The sequence below is a fragment of the Centruroides vittatus genome, unplaced genomic scaffold (assembly GCF_030686945.1).
Source record: "Centruroides vittatus isolate TY-2023 unplaced genomic scaffold, ASM3068694v2 contig_824, whole genome shotgun sequence".
Classification (NCBI taxonomy): domain Eukaryota; kingdom Metazoa; phylum Arthropoda; class Arachnida; order Scorpiones; family Buthidae; genus Centruroides; species Centruroides vittatus.
Genome location: NW_027122537.1, coordinates 1,064,883 through 1,091,049, shown reverse-complemented (window position 1 = coordinate 1,091,049; position 26,167 = coordinate 1,064,883). Strand labels below are relative to the sequence as shown.

At 31.3% G+C, this 26,167-nt stretch overlaps 1 protein-coding gene across 1 annotated transcript in view; it reads right to left on the bottom strand.

Annotated features, from left to right (window-relative positions):
- Positions 1-743: 743 nt before the first annotated feature.
- Positions 744-26,167, bottom strand: part of LOC136982378 (protein arginine methyltransferase NDUFAF7, mitochondrial-like) — a 38,970-nt gene continuing 13,546 nt past the window's right edge. Inside the window, exons 2-10 of the mRNA XM_067278868.1 lie at positions 20,214-20,404; positions 20,039-20,122; positions 19,847-19,957; positions 19,455-19,772; positions 16,445-16,561; positions 15,405-15,548; positions 15,168-15,273; positions 13,329-13,396; positions 744-1,166 (exon numbers count right to left, since the gene is read on the bottom strand). Coding sequence (XP_067134969.1) covers positions 999-1,166; positions 13,329-13,396; positions 15,168-15,273; positions 15,405-15,548; positions 16,445-16,561; positions 19,455-19,772; positions 19,847-19,957; positions 20,039-20,122; positions 20,214-20,404 — 1,307 coding nt within the window. The 3' untranslated portion in view covers positions 744-998. The remainder of the gene's footprint in view (positions 1,167-13,328; positions 13,397-15,167; positions 15,274-15,404; positions 15,549-16,444; positions 16,562-19,454; positions 19,773-19,846; positions 19,958-20,038; positions 20,123-20,213; positions 20,405-26,167) is intronic.

Below are 26,167 nucleotides of genomic sequence, written 5' to 3'. Positions count from 1 at the left end.
TGGTTGCTAATAATTATGGTAATTTATTAGGTTAGGTTAGGTTAGAACGTGCGTTCTTACTGTTCCCTGTCTTCTGATTGCTGGGATCGGAGACAAGCCGCCATCTTGGCTACCTAAGGTAACATTAACCGAAATTTCTTTTAACTGAGTATAAAAACACATTTTAAATCGAAGCAGTTGAAGTCCAAAACTATGCTAAATGTCGGAGGGCTATGCCGATTGTAAAAATTCTGATCCTTCCAGAATATTTTTATTAGATGACGCGACAAGATATGCGGATAATAAACACTTAACAATTGTACAAATTTGTCCAACGGATTCAAATCTAATAGTTAATTGATTATTAAATCCAAAAATTTTTTACAAGTTTTTATTTTTCCCCTTTCAACTTGGCGCCCCATGATTCGTGCACCTGGAGCAGTTTGCTCTAACTGCTCCACAGTAGCTACGCCTCAGCCTATAACAGTATCAAAGTGGTTCAATCCAAGAATTTATTGGTTGTAATCACAACTAATTTTATTTATACCCAGATTTAAAATTTTTGTTTAATTCTTCAAAACAGAATAATAATGAAGTCATGATAAATATTAAAACATGTTTGTGTAAATTATACTTAAAAATTAGGAATAATTTGAATAAGAATATAAATTTGTATTAATAATGATAGTAATTATTAGTTACTAAATTTCATTGGCAAACAAAACAAATTACTTAAAATAGGTAAAATGTAAATTCAAAATAAATATATTCAAACTTCTCAGTCTTTATTTCAAATATCTTTATTACATATAATTAGCTTCTATGTCACATTTCACGAAGCATTATCTATCACTGTGCTTCATTTAATTATGCAGTTGCTTTGTATAGCATCTCAAGAAACAAAATTAATATGATCTATACTTTAGGTAATTGCAACTTGTTAGGCAATGGCTAGTTGTTAGGACGACCAGTTCCTATCAAATGGCACATAAATGTAAATCACATTCTTTTAATCAGTTCTAATTTGAAAAGAAACCAGCTGGTGGTTTTTTGGTTAGCAAGTCTTTCATATCCAAAGGAAACAATCCCAAAAATTTAAAGTTTTGGCCCATTTCTGGTCCAATTAGCATCTCATAACTACTATTAATTTCTTTTTGTTGTTCTGGTGTACAGGACTGGAGTAATTTCTGCAAATAAACAAGAACTTATATTTTAATTACTGTAATATGTATGAACTTATTACTTGCATATATTTACTTAGCAAGAACTAATATTTTTATAAATGTATTTATTATAGGTGTTGAAAATGTATGTATGTCATATTGCATGTACTGTATGTGTAAGATAACTAAACTAAAATTTTTTCAATTTTTTGTTACAGATATGATCACATTTCTGAAATGTTTGAAAACATTATTTTCTAAATGTACAGATTTTAAATGATAATTATGTAATGTTATGATAGTTATGGCTAACATTCTATTCAACTTGCTTTTCTTCCAAATTGGAATGTTATTCTCCAATATCTCATTACTATAAAAAGTGTTTCATTGAAAAAATCATATTGCATCAGACAGTCTCAAAAATCTAATATTGCTTTATTTGTTAATACTTACCATCCAGTTATTGTGCTTCCGCCTATAAAACTACCAAACAGGCAAATAAATTCATTTGTTTTGTCCATAATAAAATTACTTGATTGGATCAATACCTAATTAAATTTTTAGTATAATTTGCCTTTTGAAATCAATATTTAAATTTCTTTATTTTTGGAATTTTTATAAATTCCAAAGAAGTTTAAATTTATTAAGATTAAGTTTTAAATTTTATAAGATTAAATTTTCATTCTGAATCTTGATTCATATATGTAGAATACTTTTTTCTTACCTTCAGTCATTAACATGAGTCTTACATGATAGTTAATAGGTCTACTACTGTCTATATCTATTCTTTTATTACAAACAATTCCATTGATCTCTATTATGTTGGGATAAGTGAGATATACTCGGTTAACACCGGTGGCTGTGTACTATGCCAAACCAAAGTCAAGGCATAATGACCAAAACAAAAATTAGAAAAGTGTATCAGTGTGTGTGTCTGTATTCAGGAATTTTCTCACAATATGACATGTATTCAATATAGTGGCCTTCTGTAGTGTGATGTATGTGTTTCTATTCAATTGTAATGGGCCTAGTCTTTTGTGTAGTGTGTGTGGTATGACACCTGTAGAGGACAGAACAACAGGTACAATAAGCACCCTATCCATCCTCCACAGATGCCTTATTTCCTGGGCGAGTTCTGTGTACTTGCTGACTTTTTCAGTGCATGTGTTTTGTACATTGTGAGTGTTTGAAATAGATATGTCTATAATGTATGTGATTTTACTGTGTTTGTCAATGAGTGTGATGTCTGGTCTGTTGTGGTAAAATTGTTTTATCTGTGATTCGTTGGAAAACAACATGCACAAAATGTACTCTGTCGTAGTATATTTTGTGTGTGTTGTTTTCCAATACTGTCTGTGGAACGTATTTGTAGTATGGTTCGTGGATGTCTACTAATTTGTGTTTCTTTGCAAGCTCTTGGTGTATTATATTTGCTACTTGATTATGTCTGTGTAAATAATCTGTCTGTGCCAAGAGCTTGCAACCAGAAGTAATGTGTTGTTTAGTTTCTGGCATGATGTGACATTTTCTGCATGTGTCATTTGCGAGTGTTGTATCTTTGAGTATGTGTTTTCTGTAGTTTTTAGTATTTATGACCTGATCCTGTATGGCAATCTTGAATCCTTCCGTCTCCCCAAAGAGGCATCCCCGAGCTAACCAGCTGTTTGATGCAGTTTTGTCAACAAAATCCTGGGCCAGGTTGTAATGATGCCTGCCATGGAGTGCCTTTTGAGCCCACGATTGCTTAATGGTGTCTATGCTTTTTATATGTTGTGTCGTGTCCATATGTTGTGAGTGTAAATTTAATGGTGTGTTATTTGAATCTGCTAGAGTTACTGCTTTATGTAACTGTAATGTTTCTTGTTTTCTGTGGAAAAACTCTCGCAGTGACTGTATTTGTTTGTAGTGCAGGTTAACTATGTCAATCAGGCCACGTCCGCCATCTTTACGTGAAAGGATTAGTCTTTCTATGGCGAATTTAGGGTGATGTTGTTTATGCTTAGTAAGTGTTGTTCTTGTTTTCCTTTGGAGTTGCTCGAGATCTATGTGAGTCCAATGTATAACTTCAAAAGAATATGCGAGTGCTGGGATGACATACGTGTTTATTGCTTTAACTGTGTGTTTTGCATTTAACTCTGTTCTGAGAATAGCATTTAACCTACTTTGGTATTCTTTAATTAATCTTTGCTTTATTTGTGTATGTTCTGTTAGTTTGGCCTGTTGGAATCCTAAATACTTGTAGAACTCGCCCTCTTCCATGGATTCAATAACATCTCCATTTCCAAGTGCAAAATCTCCTTTCTTCAGGATTCCTTTTTCTATGTGAAGTGTTTTGCATTTGTCTAGGCAAAACTCCATTTGTATGTGCTTGTGTATGAATGTCTGATTTGTAGTTGATGAAGTTGTTTTTGTGTGGATGCATAAAGTTTTATGTCATCCATGTACATGAGATGTGACAGTGTAAACTGTGTTGTTTTTTCATGCCTGATATTGTAGCCATATTGTGTGTTGTTTAACATGTTGGATAATGGGTTCAAGGCTAGGCAGAACCAGAGAGGACTCAAGGAATATCCTTGAAAAATTCCTCGCCTAATAAAAATTTGGTTTGTTTGTATGGAAGTGTTACTAACCCTGAGATGTAGTGTTGTTCTCCAGTGCTGCATAGTGTTTTGAAAGAATGCAATGAGTGATGGATGTATTTTGTACATGTGTAGAATATGTAGCAGCCAACTGTGTGGAACACTGTCGAATGCTTTTCTGTAGTCTATATATGCCATGTGTATGTTTCTGTGTTGTTTGTGTGCTTGCCGTAGAATGACCGAATCTATGAGTAACTGTTCTTTGCATCCCCTGTGATTTCTATGGCAACCTTTTTGTTGTTCCGTTAGAATGTTGTGTTCTTCAACATGTTTGTATATTTTGTTTGCAATACAGGATGTCAATAATTTGTAGTGTTGGAAGACATGTAATTGGTCTGTATTGTGTGGGGTCTGTGGTATTGTTGTTTTTAGGTTTCATGTCGGTGATGCCCTGAGTAAGAAAATTTGGCATGTCTTGTGGATTGATGATGATGTGTGTTAGGTGTTTAGCTAGTTCCTGGTACAGTGATGTAAACTTCATGTACCAGAAATTGTGAATGTTGTCTACACCAGGTGTCTTCCAGTTGTGTGTTCTGTTAACAGTGTATTGGAAATCATGTATGTTTATTTCAGCACAGGGCATAGTTGGTATGTTGTGCAAGTTTCTGTTCTCCTCCTCGATCCAGCCTGCATCAGCATTGTGTGTGACAGCACTGGACCAAAGAGAAGACCATTATGTTGTGAGTTCTTCTTCTGTTGGTGTGCCACTGTGCTGTGTATCAGTGTTTGCTTTGTTATTAATTTGTCTGTAAAAGAGTTTTTCATTGTTTGTAAATAATTTATTTTGTTGTTTTTGTAGTGTACATGTTTTGTATCGTCTACGTGCTTTGGCATAGTGGATCTATTCCAAACACTCACAATGTACAAAACACATGCACTGAAAAAGTCAGCAAGTACACAAAACTCATCCAGGAAATAAGGCATCTGTGGAGGATGGATAGGGTGCTTATTGTACCTGTTGTTCTGTCCTCTACAGGTGTCATACCACACACACTACACAAAAGCCTGGGCACATTACAAAGAGTCTACGTGCTTTGGCAGCAAGTTTTTGTTTTAGTGTATCAATGTATTCTGTAATGCGTGTGTTGTGATGTTCATGTTTTGTGTGTGTTTTTATTTTCTTGAAAATGTTTTTGAGCTGTTTCCTTAATTTGGGTGTTATGTTGTTTTTAGTGTATTGTGTCTGCCATAAGCCTGCCTAATTGCTGTCTAATGTCATTTATTTGTGTTTCTATTCTTCTCTGCCAGGCAGGCTTATGATAGAATTGTGTTTTCTGCATATTTGTCTGTGATTGTACTTTCAGTCCATGGTGTATCACTACTGTGACTGCCCCAGCATAAACTAATATATGAATGTCTGTGAGTGTAGAAATTGAATGAATGTAGTGTGGTAGTAAGTGAGTGTTTACATAATTTAGTGTTTTTCCTATTTCCTTTGACGTGTTGATTTTTGGTATTCGTGGTCGTTGTGTGGGATCTGTGCCTGTATATTTAGTGAGCGTTTCCTGAAATATAAGTGAGAGTGTATTAACTAAATCTATGTCTATGTTATCAGTGATGGATGAAGAAGTGTCTGTAGTATCATTAGTGGTAGTTGTTGTATGTGTGTTATTATCAATGCTTGTTGCTGGATTATCCTGACAGGTTACATGATCTTCATTAATGTTAAATGTTTCTGTCTGTTGATGTATTTGATCAGCAACCTGTTGTTTGATAAGTTTGAGTGTTGTTTGTGGAATAAGGTTGTTGTGTATAATTGTACTTTTTTGATCAACAACCCTTTGTTCGGTGCAGTGAGATGAGGATACTGTTGTGTGAATCTATGGTGTAGTTGTTGTCTGTATGCTGTCATGTTTGTTTCGAGTTTTGTGATGGTGTAGTAAGTACGGATGATAAACTCGTTCATTTCTACTGTCCATTTCATCCGTTGGCGTGGTTTTCCAGCCTTTGTGGTCTGTGGATGCATTGCCACAGAAACACCAAGACTGGGTTGGTTCCTCACATCTGTTGCGGGCAGTGCAGTAGCCATGCTTGGGCCGGTGCCGCTTTCACCACCGGTAACCAAGGGAGACTGTGACCTATTTTTCGAACGTAAGCCTCTGCTTAACCCACAAACGCAGACCTTGTTAACCGGGCAACATCCAAGCCGGTATCACATTTTGATCTAGTTATTACCATAACAGGGCTTAAAGCAGTCATGGCAATAAAAAAAAGTGAGAAAAGAGAATTCACACTGAAAAAAAGCTAAAAAAGCTAATAGTGTTAAAATGAACGAAAACAGGCATTATTAAAAAAACACACAAACGCACACATATTTTGTATCAATAACATTGCATATGATATTAGATTGATTATTAAGTGGACTGATAAGATTAAATATGAAAATAGTTAGGATGAGTTTATACTCCAGAAAGTGACCAGTAAGACTGCATTAAGCCAGAACAGGCCCGCATTAAGTTTTCATGTGCCCCATACAGAATTCCCAGCATTACACAGCAAAGCAAATGGAATAGTAACATAACTACCAGAATGTGTTTCCATATAACATGCCAAATTTCAAATGCCATTTATTTCAAGGTGCATTTTTTGATTTCTTCATAAAAAAATGTAATTAAAGAAGAAAAAAAAAACTTCTGGCAGAATCAGTGGGTTGCATGTTCATTATATAGCAGGGGTGGGCAAGCAAAAGTTCAGTGGGAGCCGAAATGTAGGTTTTGCAAAATGCATGGGAGCCGCAGTTCTGTACTTTTTTACTCTGTACTGCAGTTCTGTACCTTGATTTTATTATCTATATATATAAAAACGAATGTATGTCTGTCTGTGTGTGTGTCTGTGTGTCTGTCCTTCATGCATTACCACACTATTTATCCGATTGCCATGAAACTTTGGGAAGTTGTTTAATACACTCCCGCAAAGGTTTGTGGCATATGTGAAGACCACTATTTCCCCCCTTTCAAAAATATATTTATATATGGATTAAGGCTTTCATGTCCAACAGATGGCGCTAACTTCTGACAACCTAAGTTGGCTTTTCTGTGAGGCATTATGCTTTTCTGTTAGAATGGACTAAAGCAGATCATTTTCTATCTATCTATATAAATAAAATATAACGTTTGTTTGTTCCTACCGATTCCTTTTGAATTTTGACACAACGTTGCATTCGAATACGCAAGTGTTTGTATATAATATACACGTCTAAATTCCCCCTACTGGGGGGAGATGGACGGGATTAAGGCTTACCGTGAAGAACTCGGCTTCTATTATACTATTTTAGATGCGGTTTTTTGCATTTTTAATTGCGTTTTAATAGGTTACGTCAACAGAATATACACTAAAAAGGGATTTTTCGATAATCCCTTGCGGGGGAGAGGGACAGGATTAAGGCTTACCGTGAAAAACTTGGCTTCTATTATACTATTTTAGATGCGGTTTTTTGCGTTTTTAATTGCGTTTTAATAGGTTACGTCAACAGAATATACACTAAAAATGGATTTTTCGATATTTCCCTGCGGGGGAGAGGGACAGGATTAAGGCTTACCGTGAAAAACTTGGCTTCTATTATACTATTTTAGATGCGGTTTTTTGCGTTTTTAATTGCGTTTTAATAGGTTACGTCAACAGAATATACACTAAAAATGGATTTTTCGATATTCCCCAGCAGGGAGAGGGACAGGATTAAGGCTTACTGTGAAGAACTCGACTTTTATTATACTATTTTAGATGCGTGTTTGATTGCGTTTTAATAGGGTACGTCAAGAGAATGTACACTAAGAAGGGATTTTTTGAAATTCCCCCACGGGGGAGGCGTTATACATTTATAATAGATACATTTTGAGCCACAGCAACGCGTGGCCGGGTCTGCTAGTATAATATAAAACAAGTATTGAATTTTTTAATAAACATATTTTCACAAAATTGTGGAAATAAAACTGTAAAAATAATAATAAAAGGCAGAAATTAACACTTTCAGCAAGAGCCACATAAAACTCAAAAATGCGACTCTGAGACCGCATGCAGCTCTCGGAGTCGCATTTGCCCATGTCTGTTATATAGCAATACCACTAGTAATTGTGACCCAATCATTTATTTGGTAATTTTATCAATATTTTTTAAATGATTAAAAATAAAATTACAGAATTCATTACTGGTAATACTAGTCTCACAAATCTATTCCCCTGAATACAATAAAACAATTTGTTAGTCATTCGACCCACAACTGACAGAAGAGAGTTTATGAAAACAATGTAATTAAACATTTAGCAGTTTGTTGTCCTTCACAGTGGGGAACCGGCAGAGTCTATTACTTTTATGGGAGAAAATATACAAAGCTTTCTACTACCCTGAAGTTGAAAAATAATACAATCCCATGAAATTTAACAAATCTGACGTTAATGTTAATAAGTAAATGATGAAATTATTTACAGAGACTTGATATTTGATAAGTTTAGTTTTTTGCTCTTATAGAACAAATTACAGAAATTATAAATAAAAATCTCATTTTTTAAAAATTAAAATCATAAAATTTCACTTACAAAAGATCGAGATGGAACGCATGCTTTTTATTTTTATAAATCGCTTTGTTTTATTAGACACAGATATTATTCTTATATAGATATATACAAGCGCAGCCCTTCGATTTATAAGCTTCTAACAAATAACAAGGATAAATGCAGCGAAGCCAGGATTCCAGGAGTCTACTCTGTTCCGCTGGTGGACAATAGAGTTAAGCCAAGCAATAAATTAACCTACATAGGCTCAACCAACAGATCGCTTACCAAAAGGATAGCTGAGCATAGGTACGACACGCGCAACAAAAAATTTAATTCCACCCTAGCCCAGTACGCAAGCGAACCCAGTATAACGGCCGAATGGGAAGATGCTAGGATTACCGTTCCTATTCTTGACTCTAGCAAACTTAGAACAATCGAAGCTATAGAGATCTTTACTGAATCCCTCAAAGGAAACTGCATTAACAGCAGGGATGCAGATTCGCTCTACCCTGCCTGGCAGTCACTCCTCGATAACCCCCTTAATTAAATAGGCCGGTCCACCCTCTCCTTGTCCGTTTCGTTCTCTCGTGCAGTTTCTAAATTTATCAGGTTTCTTTTTCCTTTTTCTTTCTATTTCCTTTTTTCCGCCTTTCAGGATTCGCTTATCTTCGACAATAGTTCACGCATCTTGGCTAATCTTAAAATATTTTCCAAGGTCAATTTCGTTTAAACCTTCTCTGCTAAGATGTCACTTGTAAGAGGAAACCCCTCATAAACAATGACGTCACGTAAACATTGGCTATCCGACTTTCCAACCGTCCTCAGTGCACCTGAAGAAGGCCTTTTAAAACGGCCGAAAACGTTTGTGCTCATTAATTTGTCTGCTAGAAATAGAGTGTGAAAGGTTTTTTGTGCCTACGATTAATTATAATAATGTATGTTTATGTATAAAATTACATTAAAATAACACTGTAATTAACGTCTGAAATGAAAAAGTAATTGAATCGAGTCTCGCCTCCATATTAATTAACGCACATTGGTGTAGCCAGAGTTTGTTATGGGGGCCTAGAGGCTATAATTTTCTGGGGACCCGCTCTGTGGCTCCATCTGGAAACTCCTCATGCCACGCGACCTCACCCGGGCTTTGCAGGACACCACCATCGGCACCCTGACAGATTCCTGGTCAGCGGTGCTCCGCAACAAAGGCCAGGACCACCTATGCCCTTTCGCCTCCTGGAGGTACAGTTGCGCGTCATCTCGCCACGCGGAGACGCTTTTGGCCCGGCTCCGGACCGAGACGGCCCCGTTACATGCTTTCCTTTACTCACGGCATCTACACGACTCCCCGGGGTGCCCCCATTGTGGCGCAGCGGAAACTACACTTCATTACTGGCTACATTGCCCCAAATACACTATAGCCCACAAGGACCTAGGCAACACGATGACCCTAAACATGTCTCTGGTGCACACGCTGACACCTATCTACTGGCCGCCAGCCTCCATCACTCCTAGTCAATACGTGGCGGCGCTGGAGCGCTACATTAGCCTCACTAGCCGTTTCGCTTAGCAACTGGCAATGTCAGTCGGAGAAAAAGCCGCATCTCCATATTAAATTGAATAAGAAGAAGAAGAAGAAGAATTTTCTGGGGAGGGGCACCAGGTTAACTGGGGGGGGGCGTGCCCACCCATGCCCCTTCCTGGTTACGCCCATGTCAACGCACCACAGTAATTAATTGATCACATTGCATCAAATTAAATAATTTATAAAAATTAAAATAATAAATACATTTATAAAATAATTGACTGTATCTGTTTGCAATGATAATGTAAAACACACTGTACTTACAGTTTAGCATTTCCGATATTTAATTTATTTTTGAATTTTAAAATATAAGGAAAACAATTTTTTAAATAAAGTTTTACGCATTGATATCTGCAACTTTAGATAATACAAGGATATAAGAATCCATCAAAAAAGTTAGTTAATAATAATTAAAATTGAGAAAAAATATAAGTTTCTTTCGAGGTAAGGAAACTTGTAAAAAGTCAGGTATGCAATCATGTGACGCCCATCTCCCCACTTTGCGTAACCAAACGGTCGAGGTTGAAATAAAACCCCAGCAGAAGTAAAAACGAACATCAGCGCATGTATAGGACAATAAACTTGAACGGGAGCGAAGATGAGACACGACACCATGTAATTTATGCTAATTACTTTCTAATATTAAAAAATTAAAATCTTCAATAAATTATAATTAAATTAATTTTTTGACTGAGTTCGACTAGAAGCATATAGAAAAGCTAGATTAAAGTGAAAATAGCAGTTTTTTGACGCTAAATATTTACAAATTAATTTTTTAATTTGGTGCTGGATTGACCGAAGCTGTTCAAATGTGCACGTGCGTGACGAGTTTTATAGTTTCTGTCGAAATGGAAAATGAAGGACACCGTTAGAATACAGAAAACCATGGTGCATGCCAAATATATAAGCACCCACTTAAAACCAAACTTTTGTCTTTGTCTAAAGATTCTCTCTACAGAAGTTATTAATATTTAGGATATTAGTTTAAAATCTTGTATTTACTGGCACGAGATTCGCTGCTCGATCTTTAATTTTACAGAGTGCTAGAAAGATACAAGCTTTGAAACGAGTGTCCTACAACGTTTTATTTAATAATAACAATAGAAATCAAATTTATTATTGCTCAACAACTATTATTTTTGGTTTTTCTACGGTAGTCAAAAACGAGTAATGTCATCATTTAAGCTAAAGAATAGCAGGCGGTTGGGAAGAAGTTTGCTTAGCAACTTACTTCAGAAAGTATTGGGTTCTATACGATTTTCCGTTGCTAAAACATGAGTTTCTACTGTTAGTATTAAATAAAATCTATTTCTTTCTTTTGTCCACTGCACTTAAATAAATACAAATGCTAAAAATAATGCTGTATAAAAATCACTCTTAACGCTGAACTAGAAGTGTACTTATGTCTTAATGCAGCGTGATTATATCGAAGTGCCGCAGAGATCGGTATTTCACAAGGATACAAGCAAGGAAAACCCACGTGCAAATTCCTACAGCATGTGCAGAGTATCAAGCTTTGGGAAGCTCCTCGTTTTGTTAGTTTATATAAATGTAGTACACTACATGTGTATACGACAGTGCCTTATCATGTCGCGCACGGTCCATAAGGCATATGGGGACGTGCTGGTCGCTATTTCGCTCCTGAGCGCATTTACGAAAAAAAAATTTCACATGGGAAGTGAAAAAAGCTAAAAAAGTGAGTTTTTCTCAGAAAAAGCTAAAAAAGAGAGGAGCTATGAAAAAAGCTAAAAAAGCTAAAAAAAAGAATCACTTTAAGCCCTGCCATAATAAATATCACCACAGAATGTGGGTGTGGTCACTCTTAGCTTCATTTCTCCCCATAAACTTTACTGGCATGGGTGTCCTTACCGGGAGCTTGTGCTCCAGCCTGCATTGCCCTATGGATCAGTAAAATTACTGGGCTCTCCCACCACGACCAGGTGGTGACTATGGGAGAGTTATTATTATTATTATTATCATCATCATCATCATCATCATCATCATCATCATCAAAAGCACCCACTCTTAGTTTTTATTAGTGTTTCTTAATAATTTATTGCAAAAATTATAACTGATATACCTTGTTAAAAAGGAAAATAGAGTAAATCTAAATATCATATTGTGATGTTTAATTTTGTTCTATTGTTCTAATGATACATTGGAACTAGTTACATGTAAACAGAATTTTTCTTGCTTTCTCTAAATTAATGATAGTTTTTTTATTTTATACCTAAATTGTTGTTTCTCATCTGCTATTTTTTTTTAACAATCTCAGTACTTGAAATATTTAATAATTTGTACTCACAAGTATAAAATCAATCTCTTCTAGCATGGCTCTCATGTTCCTTAACTCTAACACCTAATGGTTGGAGCATGAGAGCAGGCTAAAAGGAATAACTATAGCATTACAGCATTTGCCATTCATCCAAAAAATAGTATCTTTTGGAAAAGAGCAGCTATCAGATGCATACAAGATCAAATAATGACAAAATTTGCATAGATGTTAGAAACATCTAAACATAGCCAAGAGGGGCAATGTATCAATCACCAAGATAAGGTTCTACTATCTAAAATATGGAGACTGCTTTATAAATAGTGTAATAAGCTTTGTTTTAAAGTTCAAATTCATTATATTATTTTTATGTATCTGATTATTTGTCATTCTAATTATTTTTTTTTAGTTTCTATATATCATTTTTTTCTTATATTCATTTAATAAATAAAAATTAATTTTTTATTTCAAATATTGTATGTGCTTGTTTTTACATTCCAGAATTCACACTATTTAAATGTTCACATATTAGAACTGGTTTCTGAACCTGAATACGACAAATTAAGACATTTGAAAAATGTTACTTTTTAAATAAATCTGCTAGCTTAAAAGCTTTATTCATTTTCGATAATGATTTAGCCATTTTTTTCATTCGCATTTTAACTAAATTTTTGAATGTAAAATAAAATGTCATTCTATTTAGTTAAAAGTAGTTAAGATTTTAAAATTAACATAATCAATAATAATTTATAATTTCTATAATACATAAAAAAATTATGTAAATTTGTGTAACTTGAGTAATAGAAAAAGCTAAAACTGAAGAAAAGTTAATATTAAAAAACTTCCATAGAAAAGACTAAAATGTCTTCATTATGTCAAATCACCAGGAACAACATGATGAAAATTAAGACATTTTAGTCTTTTCTACAGAAATTTTTAGTGTGTAAATTCGTCAGCCATTTTTTTTAAAGATAATATTCATTATTATAATTTTCCATAAATTCTGAAGCTATTACTTTTAAAATGTCATAGGAATAAATAATAAAAAAATATGTATTTATATTCTTAGTGAATAAATATGTTAAATATCTTCTATTTTAGATTTTGTAAAGGCAATATAAGAATATTTGTTAAGAATTAATAAACCTCCAGCCATCATTAAAACAAATAATTACTGAAAAATTATAGTACTTAATAACTCACTTTTAATCGTTTCTCAGCTTCCATATTCTTAAGAAATTCTTCCTGAGTTATTGGACCATAGGTCAAAGCTGAAAAAATAATATTCAGAAAAAACAAAACTATAATATAAATTGTTAAAATATACATTAGCAATATATTTGTTTTCATAAATAAAATGGTTATTAATTATTATCTAAAATTAAATTTGGAATGACATTAAGTTATTTTATTTTTTAAATGATTTTTATATTGTTAATATTTTCCAATATAACTTTTGTATAATAATTTTTGAAATGTAATTTGAATTCTTTATAGCCTGCAGTGTAAATTAATGTGCCAATATTTCATAAATGTTGTCTAATAAATTGTTAAATAAATTAATTAATTAACACCAAGGAGGGCATATCACATAGGGCCAAAATTTGTTGGTTAATTAGAACATGGAAGAACATGTGAATGATTAAAAGTGCAGCACCTATGCAAATCACATATGACAATAACACCCCAGACATAATGTAAAATATCACAAAAAGCTGGTGTAAAGCACTGGAATTGTGTTTGCTTGCCATTCTTGCTTATAGAAAGGATATATGGTTTCTTAACTTGACATAACTTGGTTTCAGACTTTAAGAGAATTGTGGATATAATGAGAAAGCAGATTATCCTATTGCAAGATCAGAGCTCATGTTGAATGGAATACAGTAACAGTGATGAGAATACAGCATCAGTGTATAGAGGAGGAATGAACTCATCCACGTGAGGCATCTCAACAGCCTTGACATACTAACAAATAAGATAGACATGGCATGTTCTTAACTCTAAGTGATTGTACAGCCAATTCAAACACCTTTACTCAACAGTTAGAGCATTTTGAAATTACAGTCTGCACATACTGTACTGAAAGACATTGTCTGCAGCTTTGTGATATTCTTTCGAGATACTCATTGCCTTGACTACAACACAGGCATTTATGAGTGCAATAGTACTAGGAAAGCTGCACGTGGATAAGCAAATTGAAGTACATTATCTTTTCAGACAAAGCTTGCTTTAGTACACAGAATCACATGGGCAAATCTGTGTCTAATGATACCATGGCAACAGGCTCAATGAAGCACAAATAATGCAGTACCTTAACATTACAGTTCCTGGTATTATGGTATGGGATGCCATTGGAATTCACTTCTGCTCTTATCTCTATGCATTACCAGTACTTTGACCAGCCAGCATTACATCAATATAATACTGGAGCCTAGGATAATATTTTAACTTCAAGTTCTCTAATGCCATTTATCAACAACAATGTGCAACCAGGCATGGCATGCAATATCCAACAATTCCTGGATAGCCAACATGTTTCACTTCTTTCTTGAACAATTTACAATTTAATTCTACAATTTAATATGATAACTAAATAAATTAAAATTATAATTTTAATTTATTTAGTTGTTATTTATGTACATAACTTATGTAAACATCCTGACTTTTATTTCCAAAGGTCACCATGGCCAAGACACATTAAAAGGAAATTTTTTCGGAATATGAATGAAATAATTGATATGAAGACATTAGATGATGCATGTTACTGCTATCAACAAAAAAAGTATATAAATTTTATTTTTCACTTTCATCAGTCATTTTAGACTTTTTTTATTTAAAATCATCTATAAATATACAAAATTCTTCATTATTTATAGTAGTAATTTACAAAATTATTTTTTTGATTAATTTTAAATATAATTTAAATTCTCTAATAATCTTGTAGATATCAGTTATTTAATTTTATAGAAATAGTAAATTAAAATTTATATCACAGAATGTTCGATTTCAATCAATAACTAAAATATAAAATTAGTTTTTTACCTTTCCCTTGAGCCATCTTTTTTAAATAAGAGAAATCAACATCTGCAGTTAAATCTGCTGTTCCAGGTTCACACAGAGGATCATGTAAAGTTTGTCTTTTGAAGGCCTGAAAGAAATTTTTTTTTAATAATATAAACTCTATAATTTTACTAACAGAAAATTAATAAGATAAATAAGATAATTAGAAATTATTCATCTTAATCTTAACAAAATTTAGAAATACATTTTATAAGTTACCCGGAATGTGTCAGTTTTCACTCCATCATGGCCATAATCAATTAAAAGTGAAAATCCTCCATCTTTTTCTAATCTGCTAACCATTTCTTGAACCAAAACACCACTTTCTGGACTAACTTCTACATGATCTCTAGTTTCTGATGGCTAAAAATATATAAATGTACAAATCGTTAATGAACTGATTCATAAATAAGTGACAATTACATAATACAGTTACTGAACTCATGGTTATCCTTTTAATCATATTAGTAGCATCATGTATGTGGTTCGGGAAGATAGCCCAAACAGATGGCTGGGAACACTTGAGAAGAGGAGACATTAAGTTTGGGGTCAAAGCTGAGAGAAAGGTGTGGAGTTTGGGACAAAGTTGGAGGGAGATCTCAAGTTTGGGCAAAAAGTCAAAGAATGTTGTGAAGGACTGTGACAATGTTTGTTTGTTTATTAATTTATGGCAATGCAACACTTAGGCAATCTGCCTAGGGGAATGCCTTCCGGGAGATCTTTTTAAGGGTAACTGGCCCCTATTTAGGTGTTACAGACGTGGAGAAAATCTGGAAAACTCCACGTGGCCAGCCCATCCGAGCAAGGCGCAAACCCACAACCGAATTCCCAGTGTTCAGGGAATGAAATTGCTTGGCCACTGGTGAGCTGGACTATGATGAAGTTGTAGTTAGAATTAGAGAAAGTTGTAAGCAGTGAATAAAGTATTTTGTTGGAGTTTTGTTGTGTTGATTAGTAGAAAAACTTCCCACATGTATTTCACCAAAACTTACATACATACATATATATATAAAATTTGTTTATTTAAATACAGTCTTTTGTACCCATAGTTAATAATATAATTTAAAATATATCATTTTGTGATAATATTAAAAATTCAATAGTTAAATAAATTACAATACATAAAATTATAATAATTATAGATTATTTTATACTATGTATATTTGCATTTAATATACGTATATGCATTTGTGTGAGTGTGAGTTATGAGTTCAACTGTATTTGAAATTTAAAAAATATACATTAAATTATGCATTTACATCAATAAAGAACTGGCTTGCTGGAGTTGGTCCTCTTGATAATACATAATGAAGATGATTTTCACCAGGCCCTTCATTAATATCTATAAGAACCTCTCTCCATCCTTCTGGTGTTTTCTACATTTAAAAAAAAAAAAGGTTTTTTGAATTTAAATTAATTACATATTAAAGACAATGCTTTAATATGTAATTAATTTAATTTAAAATGTATTTTATTATTAATATAATTAAATTAAATTAATAAAAGAATTAATTTATTCTAAATTATTAATTTAGAAAATCAGTAAAATTTTGTTTTTGAACAAATTTTATTCTACATAAACAAAATTAATCCAATATTTAAGAATTTGATATAATTATAATCATAGAAGACTAACTTGTTTATTAGTACGTTAGAATTGCTCAAGCCAAAATCTACAAATCTTAATTTAAAAGAATAAAATCATATTTGAAGCACATAGTGATACAAAAAAAAATCAAGATTGTCTAAAAGCTTGCATGAATATCATGCAAGCTTTTAGACAATATCATAAATGAAAACTTTACTTACATCATCTTTAAAAATACCCAACTTATAATAAAATGTCTTTTACGCGAAAATTGCTCTGAATATAGCTTATATGTTTTGTTTTATAAACCATATTTGGAATACATTTATTATTTACATTTGTTTCTATTTTGTGTCTTTTTTTTAAATGCTGAGAGCTTTACAATTTGTTGATATATGTATTCATAACTGAATGGACTGACAAGGAGACATCAGAGCTTCAACATTCTGGATTTTGCTGAAATTTTAAAATGTTTTAGTACACCCCTTCCACTAATGCATGGTAACAAATTACTATTCATTGACACAAGTTATGAGAAATCATTGTTTAAACTTTTCCATGTATGTTAGATATTGAGTTCTATAAACAGATTGTAATGAGTAGGCTTGGACAAATGAGCAAAACACCAGGTTGAAGAGCTTGACATCGTGGGTTTTTCCTGCTTTGTTTCAACTTTTTTAAACAATTTTTTTATGATGTGTGCAATCCAGAGAATTATTAGAATATATTTGGCTCAAAAATACTATTTTGTAATTATTAAAATCATTCACTTATTTTTAAACCAACAACTAAATAGTGAATCAACACTTTTCCTACAGTTGTTGGTTTAAAAATATGCAAATGATTTTAATACTATTTTGTAATTATTTTTGGGCCAAATATATTTTCTAATTCACTGGATTGAATACTTCATAAAAAAATTTGGAAAAAAGCAGGAAGAACCCATGACATCAAGCTTTTCAACTTAATGCTTTACTATTCCTCCTTGTCTACTCATTACTATCTGTTTATAGAACTTGATATATAACATATATTATTGTTTAAACTTTTCCATATATCATAAATTACTTCTAATTGACATGATTTATGTTAATGTGCATTAGTAGAAAGGGTGTATTTTTTAAAACATACTAAAATTTCAGCAAAATCCAAGTTGTCAAAACTTGAATGTCCTCTTGAGTTAGAGAAAAAACTAACACTATACACTATACTGTATTGTCCACTAGTGATATAGTTTTTATCTCATCTATTATCTACAAATATTAATCATTTAAAACATATTTTCTGTATTTTTGTTGTGTTAACGATTTAAACATGAATTTCAAACTATACATTCTTTAATCTAAATGTTCATAACTAATACTTTCACATCAAATACAAAAAAAATTTTATATAAAAATATATTTTCTAAATAGCTTTTTAGCAGTTATAATCTGCACTTGATGATGAAAAAAGCATTACATACATATTGCAATAAAGTGATATCTCTAGCCTGAAATGAGTGAGAGATACTTGCAATCTGAAAAATATTTAATTGTATAATTGTAAAGAATAATATTTGACGGAAATAGTCTCATTCTGTTTTTATCATAAAAAAAAATAAATAAATAAGAGCCGAATTATTTCCCATAAATATACAGGCTGTGAGACAGTAAAATAAATACAGTAGAGAGTCGTTCATCCGAATCAATTGGGGACTGGGGTTGTTCGGATACCGATTATGTACGAAAAAATATATTAACCTGTCCGATGTTGAAATTTTTCTCTGTTGCGTGTCGCTTCGTGTTGAATTTTCATCGATTTTAAGCCTAACAAAATTTTTATAATAATAATCAAGGCTATTGTATCGTTAAAAATTATTTCTTTATTTTGTACAAACAAAATAAATATATTGAAAAATATAAAAACATAAAAATTATACTTTAGAAGTAAATCTAGTATCAAAAATGTTTGATTCAGCATGACACAGTCTGAGTGGAAAGCGTTTGAATAACAGACGTTTCGGATAACCGGTGTTCAGATAAACGACTCTCTACTGTAATTAATCAATGTAATTGGTAACAGTTATCCACTTTCCAAAAAATGAGTTCCTTATTTTGCATTACACTAATCATTGCATTACTTTAAATCATTAATTATGCACCTCTGGTATCTCTGAAGAATTACAAATGGATAGAAATTTAAGCAACTATTAAAAATAAATTAAATGTTAAATGGTGACCCACTGACCTAGTCTGGAAGGTTGTGGAAAATTCAAAATCTCTACTTGTAATTATATCTGAATTATGAAGGTGCTGGGCCTCAGTAGAAAATCAATGGTATATCTGTAATTATTTGTATTTCTTCTAAATTATTTTTGAATGATTTTAACATTGTGACATTGTTTTTTAAATGATCAGTGCTAGCCCACCACTAATTTTCAAGAGACAATTATAATTTGATTAATGTATTCTCTAATCTTATATGCGAGTGAGTAATCAATACTATGTCAATATTCTTAGTTTTTAAATGAAATATATTTATAACTTAAGTTTGTGTAGAGTCTATGTCAAATCTAAAATCACTCATTATCTAGTTACTTATGATTGTAAACAGATATTCTTTATTCACAAGAAGGAAGTAGATTGTATATGAGGTTATTATTATTATTACATTAAAAAATATATTGACTTAAAACATACCTGAAATTTATGAATAGGCAGGGCATCAAATAACTCATAAGCAATGTAAAATGAAAAACCTCTTGGAACATCTTCCAAATGACGATACCAAGATACAGGAACACCATGTTTAGTTATATTATGTTTATACATAAGTTCATCACTATCACGATTAGCATGAAGATGTAAATGGCGTCTAGAATCATCTACTTCTAAAACATCTTTTACAACACTCACAGTACCACAAAGTTGTAATTCTTGCAATTGACTAAGATGTGGACTGACTTCAACTAAATGTAGAGAAACTACTTCACGTGCATCATTTGACTGAGAAAATACCTATCACATTTTAAAAATTCATTATAGTAAATTTAAATTTAATACAATTTTGGAATTTATAAAAACATTATTACTTTTAACATATCATCAGAAAGAGTTCCTCTTCCGGGTCCTACTTCTACTACATACAATGGACGTGGTTTACCGATTTTTTTCCATTCTTTAAGGCACCATTCTGCAAGCAACTAAAAATTATATTAATTAAAAAAAATTAAATTATTTATTTTATAAACAACAATTGTTTATTATACAAATACTACACTTACTTCACCATATAGTTGAGAAACATCCAACGAGGTCACAGAAGCATCAGTAGAACTCCCAATGACATCTCTATGCATATAGTAACCCTAATATTAAAAAAAAAGACATATTAAACCAACTATTAATTATCAACAATCCAAACATTAAATATTCAAATATAATATCAAATATGCTTACAGACATTGGATTTGTCAACACTTCTTTCATGTATTCAGCAACTGTCATTGGTCCTGTTGCCGAAATTCTTGACCTCATGTGATGTAATAACTTTGTTTCTTTGGATTTTTGTTGAGGTTGCGTTGACATATTTCGAATTGAGTTTTCATAATGATTAGTTGATATACTTTTAGATGAACATCTGCCAATATCTAAAATTAAAACAGTGAAATAATTTTTTAAAATTTACTGTATTTGAATGATCACTTCATTTAACATTTAACTGCTGTATTTATAAGAAACTTTATGTAATTTTTAATTTAAATTTGGCAAATAAATAAATAAATAAATAAATATACTTATATAAAAATGAAATTTTTAAATATGAATAAAAATGTTTGTTTATTTGTAAAATAATAAACTTGAAAATACTGTTTATTTTCCATAAATTTATACTAATTAAGAAAAATAGACATCAGTTTATTTTAGTAGTGAATTTCAATTTTATAAATTTAATTTCTTTTATTAATTATTATTTAGTTTTTCTTTTTCAGGTATCTAAAAGCTATTTCTATTGATAATAAGAAATATATTAAAAGTATAATCTAAGGCTAACTTAATTATTAGTATAAGTTTATTTCAAATTTTTTTACTCATAGCTAAACTATTTTTCCAAACGTTATTATAGGTTTGTATGTTAAGCAAAAACACAGATTAAAGTGTAAGAAGACTAAACAAAAACATATTGTTTGTAGTGTAAATGTGCATAAAAATATTGTTTGCAATATATTCTTTGAAAAAACCTTTTAAAAATGTAATTAAATTCAAATTCAATTGTAATTCATCTATTAGTTTAATAAAAATGTAGCAAACTATGAATGCTCTTCACATTTACAAAGTTTGGCAATTAAGTTCTTGAACTATATAAATTTAAAAAAGAAACTATATATTGTATAAAGAATATATATTGGGTTGTTCGGAAAGTAATTTCGTTTTTTCCATAGAAAAATAAACGTAATATTCTTATAATAAATAAATATTTTATTGAATTATACATTGACCATTTTGGTCAAATGCCTGTTGTCATTGTTTCTGGTAGTAGCATGATTTCACATTCATAAAAATTTTAATCGTTGTTTACAAAAAACTGATCCAAGTGATTTTTGACATTGTCATTTCAAGTAAATGTCTTACAGTTAAAAAAAATTTGTATAGACCGGAACAAGTAATAATCTGAGTGTGCCCGATCTGGCAAATATGATTGGTGTGATAACACATCCCATCTAAGCTATAACAGTTTCTGATGAGTTACCAAACTTGTGTGAAATTTGGCATTATCATGGTAAAACACTACACTTTGTTTGTTGATCAATTCTGGCCTTTTCTGTTTGATGATATTACTCAATTTGTTTACTGGATGGCAGTACACTTTCCAATCAATTGTTAAATTGTCTGGTAAAAGCTCAAAAAAAATTTCTTTAAAATCCAACCATAGAGAGCATCTCTCGTTAATAACATGTGGAACCCATATATCGAGCTTTGAAATGAAACCAATTCGTTTCAAGTAATAATAAATGGTTCAATTTAACAGATTTAATCTCTTAGTGATTTCATGTGTTGTTATATGGCAGATTGCTTCAATCAGTACCTTTATTTTGTTTTCATTGGCTTCAAATGGCCATCCAGAATGTGGTGTATCTTCGATATTAAAACTGCCAGAACGCAATTTTGTAAACCAGTTTTGACACTGTCTTTCTCTCAACACATCTCCAAACAGGTACCACAATTTTTTTCTTGTTTGAACAGCATTTTGATTTCTTAGTTATAAAAAAGTAAAATATGCCGAAAATGATACTTTCGATTTTCCATATTTGATGGGTCACCGAAAAAAAAAAAAAAAAGAATTAAACAGAATCAAACAAAATTTTTTACAAATAAGCCTTAAAATGTCAGCTGTCGAAGTATATAATGAAAATGTGGTTTAAAATAAAATTGGCTGGTAAAAATACATCTAATTCCTCTAGTAATAAAAAAACAAAATTACTTTCCAAACAACCCAATATAAATAAGAATATAAGAATACATAAGAATGAAAAAAGCTTTTATTATTATTTAAAACATTTTTTTGAAAACTACAGAAAACTACACATTTCTATTCTTGTTCATGGTAGGAAGGAAAACATTTTATAAAAATTTATTTTAAATTTCCTACCAATTTCTTTAACACATTGAATCTAATATCCTCTTTATCCTTAAATTGCACTGATTTCAATTACAAAAGCAAAAAATATCTGAAGGAATTAAATCAAAGAAGTAAAAGAATAATTTAAAATTTATTTCGTATACTAGTACTTTTTATATATTAACAGGACTTATTATACTGGAAAATATGGATGCAAATATTTAGTCTTACAGATCAAAAATAATGTTCTTTATTTAGTTCACCTGAACACATACACTTTAAACTTGTGTTTCGGACTTGTTTGTCCCTCCTCAGCAGGCCTTTAAAGTACACTTTCTACAATTAACAATAAAAAAACATTTCTTGGTACAATTATAACTAAAATTAATTAAAACACAATCATTTCCCGACAATAAATTAAAAATTCTTACAAATTCTGTATTTCCGACCTTCTTTACATTTCCAATTAAACTTATGATCCACAGCAACCATACAATTTGACACATTCCTAATTTTTATGACGACAAACAACCAAAATCAATAGATAAAGAGAGAATTTATTAAATTAAGATATGTTCCAAAATTATTTGAAAGAATTAAAAATGTAATAAAAAATAGAATCAACTTAATACCGGAAAAAAGAAATTCAACTAAAAAACATTTATGTTACAGAAAAGAAGAAAAATATGATATAACAGAGGAGAAAGGAATAGTGTATTCATTTGATTGTAATTGTAATCCAAAGAAAACATATATAGGAGAAACAAAAAGAAAATTAAAAATAAGATTAAGTGAACATATCAGAGCAATCAGAGGAAACTATGCAAATTCAGCAGTAGCTGATCATTGTAATACAGAAGGTTGTGCAATTGATCTAAATACAGTAAAAATCAGGAAAAAGGAAAAAAACAATTATAAAAGACAACTGTATGAGTATTTAAATATAATTAGGCAAACTAATAAAATGAATAACAACAATGGTAGAGAGATCCACCAATCATGGATAAGCATTATAAAAGGGGGGGAGGAAGAGGTATAAAAGAAAAGATAGAAACAAATTAGAATAGAAATTAAGTAGAAAAGAATAAACAAAAAGAAGCAAGTTAATTGAAGTAATAATATTTTAGATAAAAGTTAAATTTTTCGTTTTAAACTGATTTTAATGTATAAAAATTAGGAATGTGTCAAATTGTATGGTTGCTGTGGATCATAAGTTTAATTGGAAATGTAAAGAAGGTCGGAAATACAGAATTTGTAAGAATTTTTAATTTATTGTCGGGAAATGATTGTGTTTTAATTAATTTTAGTTATAATTGTACCAAGAAATGTTTTTTTATTGTTAATTGTAGAAAGTGTACTTTAAAGGCCTGCTGAGGAGGGACAAACAAGTCCGAAACACAAGTTTAAAGTGTATGTGTTCAGGTGAACTAAATAAAGAACATTATTTTTGATCTGTAAGACTAAATATCTGCATCCATATTTTCCAGTATAATAAGTCCTGTTAATATATAAAAAGTACTAGTATACAAAATAAATTTTAAATTAAGATAGAAAGGACACATAAGCATAATAATTAAGTAAAAGAATAACTTAGTAAAATTGTAGATTCTAAAAATAAAAAATTATTTCTAGGTTAAAACAAGTAAATATACTCTTTACTAATCTGACTTCGAAAGACTTAATTAGGCAGAGAAACAAAGTAATGAAGAAATACTAAACTTTTATTGTTATCAATTCCATTCTCGACAATTTCAAAACATCCAAATTTTTACTTATATAATAACTTAGTATTTTAATCTCACTCTTCCAAAGGATCCTTAAATGTTACTATGAACATTATCGTGAAATAGAAACAACTTCCTTTTTAATAAAGAAAAAATTAGTAATGTTAAATTACTTCTTAGATAAAGAAAAAATAATTTGATGATAAATTCAAACTTTTTTATTATTTCTGGAATTTGAACCAGTGCTAGTGGTCCACAGCATCTTATCTTCAAAATACTCAACCATCTCAAACCTCACAAACTACTCTAAAGTATACAAGAAATAGGAAGCAGACTTATTATAAACTATTTTTATCAATTTGCAAACTTCAGTCATATCTTTACTAACTTCATAATAAAATTTTATTTTTTCTCATTGCTCCATCACTATGCACTGATCCCTTGGTCTTACAAACCTTCTTGTAATGGATTTCAGAAGCAACGGACAAAATTATGGAGTAGCTGATTCAGTTTGAAAGTCCCACTTTGTACGGACAGAGTTGTGGCAACACTGGACACCAACCACTGTTTCAGGAACTGACCACGAGTTAGCAGACCGTCACTTTGTTTACATGAGTGGAACCATGCATGCTTCTTATTGCTTCATGGTTCTGCCCCTTTCTTTGTGTGTCAGTGTGTTTATTTGTTCTTATTTTTCATAATTTTCTTTACCACATCTTCAGGAGGAAGAAAAGCAGAAAAGGGTCAATTCCTCTTTCTTTCATAATGTAATTGTGGATATTAGCCACTGCAGACTGCAGTTTTGGAACTTATGGACAATCAGAAACATTGGACCAATGTTATCCCCTTTTTATCCATTAAAACAAGAGATGGAGGCATTTACAATAATTTGCACAATGTAAAATCTCCAACATAAGTAAAAATGGATAATATTGATTCTGGATTCATAAACTCAATCCTAAAGTTTAAAGTTTCTTAATAACAACAAAATTTGATGATTTAAAAATAATTAAATTGTAAATACCAAAGAGCTCTCTTAACAGACACTTCTCTAAAGCAGATATTTTCCATAACAGACAGTTTTCATGGTCTGGTATAAAAAAAAGTATGTAACTTCATTACAACTGATCTCTCTCAAGCATAGTCTTTATTATGGATACACACACACAAAATGCACAACAGTTGATGTCTCAACTTCTTTTAATGTATTCCCTGTCAAGTCCTTAAAATCGATTTAACTATACAATTTTATTACACAATAAAATTTCTACATTGGCTAACTTAATGTTGTAGGAGTTTATTTACTCGTAGTTTGTTCACATCAGTCTGTAGAAAGCACAAGCTCTTTGTGACCATAATTAGCAGAAAATGTTTTTTGATACACTAACATAATATCACATCAATGAAGCTGGTAGAAAACATTTCTGTAGACATTCAATTTCACAATTGTTATACCTGTTTGAGTACTTTTCACTTTCTTTTTCTTTTCACATTCTTATGTCACTTATGAGTTAAAATTTTTATAAACAGCCAATCAGTGATAGAGATGACAGCACTTAGCAATCAAATATATCAAAAGCAAGAAGACAAACTTCCATATAAGCTACTAGCCCTACTTTAAATTGGTGTTGTACAGCATCCAGACATCCAGCTAAAAATATCAAAATTATATTTCTACCACCAAATATCACTTTACTATCGCCTCTTTGGATCAAGGCATACTTCAAAATTTTAAGGACAAGTACAGACAAATTATTATGAAACACATAACTGCAAATGTAGATTGTGGAGCAAAGCACAAAAATGCTGAGTAAACAACTCATTGTCTTCAAAGCCAATTCATAAGTTTCAATTGCTTGGAGACAGTTTCTGCCATCAATAATTCAGTCACTTTTATAACCACTTAAAAGAGGTTTTTTGTACTAATAAATTGAAATGTTATGTCCTTTGAATCCAACACTCACCCAACTTCAAGAATTACTCGGAAGACGATTAATTCTCAGATATTTTATTTAAATGCATTTTGGATTGGAATTCTCACCGAACCCTCTTCAGTAAAGTACAATCTG